The sequence below is a fragment of the Elephas maximus genome, chromosome 7 (assembly GCF_024166365.1).
Source record: "Elephas maximus indicus isolate mEleMax1 chromosome 7, mEleMax1 primary haplotype, whole genome shotgun sequence".
Taxonomy (NCBI): Eukaryota; Metazoa; Chordata; class Mammalia; order Proboscidea; family Elephantidae; genus Elephas; species Elephas maximus.
The window spans coordinates 114623381-114630866 of record NC_064825.1 but is presented as its reverse complement, the minus strand read 5'-3'; the positions used below and the strand labels follow the sequence as shown (position 1 = coordinate 114630866).

The 7486-nt window shown below is 34.8% G+C and overlaps 1 protein-coding gene across 1 annotated transcript; it reads left to right on the top strand.

Annotated features, from left to right (window-relative positions):
- Positions 1-2605: 2605 nt before the first annotated feature.
- Positions 2606-3550, top strand: LOC126080453 (olfactory receptor 5T2-like). The gene has a single exon (XM_049891670.1). It carries the CDS (start codon positions 2606-2608, stop codon positions 3548-3550), a length of 945 nt encoding a protein of 314 aa, XP_049747627.1.
- Positions 3551-7486: the final 3936 nt, after the last annotated feature.

Here is a 7486-nt window from a genome sequence, read left to right as displayed (position 1 = left end):
AACCAAAACCAAGTCCATTGCCAGTGAGTAAATCTGGACTCATAGTGACCCTTTATGACAGAGTAGAATTGCCCGATAGGGTTTCAAAAGAGTGGCTGGTGGATTCTAACTGATGACCTTTTGGTTAGCCGCCAAAGTCTATAACCACTTCCCCAATAGGGTTCCAAGAGGCAGTAGAAAAGGATGGAAGATATGTACACTTTGGGATCAGGGAGAGCTGGGGTTGAATCTTGGTTCTGGTACTTATAAGTTGTGAAGATTGCTATAAATACATCAAAAAGTATTGTGCAGAAAATTTCTTTCTCATACCAAGTGCTCAACAAAACAAATGATAGCTGTTATTATTTCTTTCCTTTGCATTATAAGTGTTTCAATGTTGAGCCCAAGATATCTAGAGTTATCTTCTTTACCTTAAAATGATATTTATGGAAGTGACTTTACATTAATTTCTTAAAATTAAGCCTATTAAATTCATCAATAATCATAATCACTTTCTCTTTACGACTTTGACCCCTTTCCAAATGTGCTAACATAGACAGTCATACTCAGTATAACTTTTCTTTTGACATATAGCAGAAAAGCTAGTTTCCAGAGAAATTTAACTCAAGTGCTTAATATTTCTTCTCTTTTTTTTTTTTTTTTAACATTTTCTTTATAGAAAGCCAAATTAAGACCACTGTTACATGATGAATCTAGTTGTTGTAACCTGTGTAACTTTTATTCTTACCACTGGATCACACAACTCACAAAACTCCTACTCTCTAAAAAATAAGCTTATGTTATGTTTATGAAATCTTATTAACAGAAATTATACCATTTTTTCATATGCAAAGGTTGAAGAATATGATTAAATCCACCTTTAGAGGACTTTTTCATCATAATATGATTCATTTGGTTTGATCTTGACAAAATAATGTTTGAGTGCATGTTAGTATTACATGTACTTAATTCTCGGAGTGCATACATTTTTCAATGTTTTCATTAAAATGTGAATTTTGTGACCCAAATTTAATTTTTAAAATAAATACATCTGATGACAAAATTTCAATTATATTTATCTGTTTCATTTATAACCAAAAATTGAAATATTTAAAGAAAATTGCCTGTGTATGTGTTTGTGTGTGTATACACACCCAAATTGTGTCTGAATAGGTTGGTTATTAAACTTTTTTTTGCCAGTTTAAAGAAGACTAAACTTCAGAGAGAAAATTTAACATCACACACATTTTCTAATCACCAAACTAAGTGATGAGCAGGTATTTTCAGATTCTAAATCTTATGTTATTTACCTTGTACTATTGTGAATTCAGGCACACTGTTGAACTGACGTCAGGGGTTGTATTAGAAATCACCTTTTTCTTCAGGCTCGTAATAATATTTTTAAAAACATAATGCATTGATTTTATTCATCATTCATCAGTGTTTGTATTTGATATCTATTGACTATTTTTATCTTATTTACGTAAATATTTTTGCCTCCTTATCCCTTTATTAATACCCATGTTCACCTCCACCCCCATATATGAGATTTCTCAAACTAAGAAATGTATTTAGGAATTTCTCAATTAGGTAGTGAAAGAGTTTTTTAATAAAATGACATATTTATAAATATTTTATGGTGCTATAGTCACTGATACATATTAGGATAATTAAAATAAATGGGTTAGGTCTTCTAATATGCTTTGCCTTAAATTTTTACTTCCACGAAAGATAATTCAATCTAAAATATATTATCGTTGCTGTCAAATTACTTAAGTATTTTTTTTTTCCTCTAACTTTGTTCTTTACAAAATTCCTAAGGAAATATTTTCTCTAAATTTCTCTAATATTTTCCTAGGTAATTCTGACATTATTTTTTCAAGGATATTGTAGATATTTGGATTTTTTCTCCTTTAATCACTCTAATCTAAATGGTTCTATCTCTTATTGAGAGATCCTTATCAATGTATTAAAACTGGAGCTAGACTTAGATTATAAATTTAAATATTTTATAGGTTATAATTTGTAGCAGATTATGTATCCATAAAACTGATTCAAAATTCCTAATCAATAAATTACAGTAATTTAAGATGAAGTTTGGAGAGAATATCTAAAAACAAAAATTATAATAAAATATTTTTTTAATTTTTAATATATATCCTCCAACCAGATAACTCTTTGACTCTTATTTGTTTAGCCACGGGGTTATCTAGAAAATAGATAATTATTTTTAATACCTAGATAATAGTTACTTAGCTATTATTTCACTGAGTCCACAATCATCAACACATAAACAGGTGTAAAACCTTGAAAGAAATTATCTTGGAAGAAAATACTTTGAAATCATGAGTGTCATGATTTCTTCTTGTTTTTTTTTTTTTTTTCTTTTTAACTCTTCATTAATTTCTTTCATTTTCATCATAAATATTAGAGGGAGTAGAATAGGGGTACTGACTCTATACTCATTGTCTTACTGTCTTAGGAGTCACTGCTGGGAAATCACACACGGCTGAAAAATCAATGTGAACACAGAGTTGGCATTTGTTTGAGTCACAAAATTGTGCGTTCCTGTCATAGAAATACAAACTATAACTTCATGAATATTTTTGTTTCATGAAGTATCAACATGAAAAATGACACAGAAGTCACCACATTTGTACTGAGGGGCTTCACAGACAATCGTGAATTTCAGGTCGTCTTATTTTTTCTATTTCTAGCAATCTACCTCTTTACTCTGATAGGAAATTTAGGACTGGTTGTATTGGTCATTGTGGACTCCCAGCTCCACAATCCCATGTACTATTTTCTAAGTGTGTTATCTTTCTTGGATGCCTGCTATTCCTCAGTAATTACCCCAAATATGTTAGTGGGTTTGATGTCAAAGAATAAAGACATTTCATTCCTTGAATGTGCAACACAAATGTTTTTCAGTGTTATTTTTGGGACTACAGAATGCTTTCTCTTGGCAGCAATGGCTTATGATCGCTATGTAGCAATCTACAACCCACTTCTCTATTCAGTTAACATGTCACCCAGAGTCTATGTGTCACTCATCACTTCTTCATATGTTGGTGGTATTTCACATGCTACTTTACACACAGTGGCAACTTTTAGCCTCTCCTTCTGTGCATCCAATGAAATCAGACATGTCTTTTGTGATATCCCTCCACTCCTTGCTATCTCCTGTTCTGACACTCACATCAACCAGCTTCTACTCTTCTACATTGTGGGTTTTATTGAGATATTCACCATCCTGATTGTCCTGATCTCCTACGGTTTCATTTTGTTAGCCATTCTGAGAATGCGATCTGCTGAAGGAAGACGAAAAGTCTTTTCCACTTGTGGCTCTCACCTAACTGGAGTGTCAATTTTTCATGGAACAATCCTTTTCATGTACGTCAGACCAAGTTCCAGCTATACTCTGGATCATGACATGATAATGTCAATATTTTACAGTGTTATGATACCCATGCTGAATCCCATTATATACAGTTTGAGGAACAAAGATGTAAAAGAAGCAATAAAGAAAGTGTTTGGGAGAAATTGGCTTATCAATAAAGTATGTTTTTAGCACTAAATATGAAAAGAAAAATCAGGAGTCATGGCATATGCCTCCATGTGAAGAAGATACGACAAAGATGGAATTTTTATTTCAGTTTATTAGTGTCTTTCTATTCTTCTTCATAATTTTGAAATAAAAATCATAGCGAACCCTCATCCTAGGCTATTTTATCACATACAGAAAAACTATGCCATCAGTTTGCTTCTATGTTCATACTGCTTTACATGTACACGTGCAGGTGTGCATGGGTATATATACATGTATATGTATATGTATATACACACACATATGGGTATAAATTCTTGTTTTAAAGTATTGTATATTTTTTCTCTTGCTTATAAATATCTATTGGGAAATGGAAAAAAAAATACTTATTTAGCATGTTGTCATTGTCGTTAGTTGCCATTGAGTCAGAGCCCACTCACAGTGACTACATGTGCAACAGAATGAAACATTGCCTGGTTGTTCATCATTCTCACAATCGATGCTATGCTTGAACCCATTGTTGCAGCCACTGTGTTAATCCACCTTGTTGAGAGTCTGCCTCTTTTTCACTGACCCTCTACTAAGCATAATGTCCTTCTTCAGGGACTGATCCCTCCTAATAACGTGTTCTAAGTATGTCAGTCAAAGACCATTCATGCTGGTCATAATAACCTAGGATGGTTACGAGGACATCTGCAACCCCTGGCTTTACATGGTTGTGGTATCTCTATAGATCTGTCTTCGGCTTGTTGTTGTTGTTGTTAGATGCCATCAAGACTTACAGCAACAATATGTGCAAGAAATGCTAACCCTCTACTTTACCAAGCATGGTGTCTTTTTCCAGGGACTGATCCCTCCTGATAATATGTCCAAAACTTGTGAGACATAGCCCCACCAAACTTGCTTCTAAGGAGCATTCTGGTTGTACTTTCGCACGACAGATTTGCCCATTCTTTTAGCAATTCATGGCATACTCAATATTTTTTGCTGACAGCACAATTCAAAGATGTCAATTCTTCTATCTTCCTACTTCATCGTGCATCTTTTGCACACATACGAGGCTATAGAAAACACGATGACTTGCATCAGGTGCACCTTAGTCTTCAAGGTGACATCTTTGTTTTTTTAACACTTTAAAGAGGTCTTTGACAGCAGATTTGCCCAGTGCAATGGGTCTTTTGATGTCTTCATGAGTGTTGATTGTGAATCCAAGTAAAATGAAATCCTTGACAACTTCAATCTTTTCTCCATTTATCATGGTATTGCTTATTGGTCCAGTGGTGAGAATTTTTGTTTTCTTTATGTTGAAGTGCAATCCATACTGAAGGCTGTGGTCTTTCAATTTCATCAGTAAATGCTTAAAGTTCTCTTCACTTTCAGCAAGTAAGGCTATGTCATCTGCATAATGTAGGTTGCTAATGAATCTTCCTCCTGTCCTGATGCTGTGTTTTTCTTCTTATAGTCCAGGTTCTCAGATTATTTAATCAGCATACAGACTGAATAAGAATGATGAAAAGGTACAACCCCGAAGCACACCTTTCCTGACTTTAAACCATGCCCCTTGTTCTGCCTAAATGATTGCCTCTTATTCTATGCAGATTCCTCATGAGCACAATTAAGGCTTCTGGAATTCCTCTTCTTTGCAAAGTAATCCATAATTTGTTATGATCCACTCAGTAGAAGGACTTTGCATACTCAATAAAACACAGGTAAACATCTGTCTGGTATTCCCTGCTTTTAGCCAGGGTCCATCTGACATGAGCAATGATATCCCTGGTTCCATCTCCACATCTGAATGCGGCTGGAATCTCTGGCAGTTCCCTATCGATGTGCTACTGCAGCTGCTTTTGAATGATCTTCACCAAGATTTTGCTTGAGTTTCATATTAATGATAATGTTCGATAATTTCCACATTAGTTGGGATCACCTTTCCTTAAAATAGGCATAAAAATGGATCTCTTCCAATCGGTTGGCCAGGTAGCTGTCTTCCAAATTTCTCATCATAGAAGAGTGAGCACGCCCAGAGCTGCTTCTGTTTGTTGAAACATCAATTGGTATTCCATCATTCCCTGATGCCTTGTTTTTTGCCAATTACATCAGTGCAGCTAGGACCTCTTCCTTCAGTACCATCAGTTCTTGATCATATGCTCCCTCCTAAAATGGTTGAACATTGACCACTTGTATTTGGTACAGCGACTCTGCATATTCCTTCCGTCTGCTTTTGATGCTTACTGCATTGTGTAATATTTTCTCTGTAGAACCCTTCAATATTGCAACTCAAGGTTTGAATTTTTTTTCTTCAGTTATTTCAACTTGACAAATGCCAAGCATATTCTTTTTTTTTTTTGTTTCCTAACTTCAGGTATTTGCACATGTCATAATAATTCTTTACTCTTCTGGAGACACCCTTTGAAATCCTTTGTTCAGCTCTTCTACGTCATCATTTCTTCCATTTTCTTTTTTTTTACTAGAAGTTCAAGTTTCCACCTGTGCTTCTCACATGATGGCAGTCACTGTATTCTATGGGACCCTCCTTTTCATGTATTTGCAACCAAGGACCAACCACTCATTAGATACTGATAAAATGGCCTCAGTCTTTTACACCCTAGTGATACCAATGCTGAATCCCGTCATTTACAGCCTAAGGAACAAGGATGTGAAGGATGCACTGAAGAGATTCCTTAATAACCCAAGCAAATTACTCCAATTAACATAAATACATAACTACAACTATTTTCTTTTAAGAGTCTTAATTTGCTCATGACAAATCCGCCATTAAGTGAAGAGACATTTTAATTGGTTAAAAAAAAAAAAATTAATTTCAATGGGAAAAAAACTGATGCATTTTTTCCCAATTCAAAATACCAGTCTTCCTAGAAGGAAAAAGTTTTCAATTATACAATGAAAACAAACTTACATATGTAATAAAAACAATTTGAGAAGAAAGAAGCACATATTATAAATAAATTGCAACTTGTTAAAAGGTTTGTGTCTTATTCTCTGGAAATATGGTATCTGCTGTTGTTAGATGCCATCAAGTCCATTTCTACTCATCGGGACATTATATACAACAGAAGGAAACACTGCCTGGTCCTGAGCCATCCTCCGGATCATTGTTATGCTTGAGTCCATTGTTGTAGCCACTGTGTCAATTCATCTCCTTGAAGGTCTTTAACCTAGGTAGTGTATTTTGTTTGCAAATTAGAAGAAACACCTGCAAACAAAAGGTATCTAGATGCTGCAAATTGTTTTCACTAACCTACAGTCTGGAGAATGGGACCCACCCAGCTGTACCAGGAAAAAAAAAAAAAAAAAACTAAACCCAACCCACTACCCTCAAGTTGATTCCAATTCACGGCAACCCTATCCGACAGAGTAGAACAACCCTATAGGGTTTCCAAGGAGCACCTGCTGGATTTGAACTGCCAACCTCTTGATTAGCAGCCTTAGCTCTTAACCACTTCCCACCAGGAAAGAAAAGGCCTTGTGATTCTCTTCCTTTAAGATTATAGCCAAGAAAGCACTGTGGACAATTTCTACTCTGTAACACCTGGGGTCATCTTGAACTGAAATTGACTTGCGAGCAACTGATAACAACATAGTCTCTAAACAAGGAAGAGAAAGCCTGCTAATGAGTGGTGGAGGCATATGAGAATCATTGCTTGAAAGATGATAGATAGTCAGATTATTGCCCTTGAAACACTCGCCTTTTGTCCAATGACTAAACATTTTATTACAATTTTACATTTTCTTTTCTTTTTTATACCATATTCTCCACTAATAACCATTTGCACCATTTTCTCCATCTATCACATGTTTTGTGAACTCATTGTTGTCTTACACTTAAAATAGATTTAGAACACATGAAAGTAAATATGTAGGGGAAAATGAAATGAAGCCCAAGGGTGCTTTGAAATACAGCATGCGCCACAGCAGACTGAAATAAACATAAAAGCATGC

Excerpts from the sequence above, each read along its gene's own strand:
- LOC126080453 (XM_049891670.1), top strand. The coding sequence starts at position 2,606 with ATGAAAAATGACACAGAAGTCACCACATTTGTACTGAGGGGCTTCACA.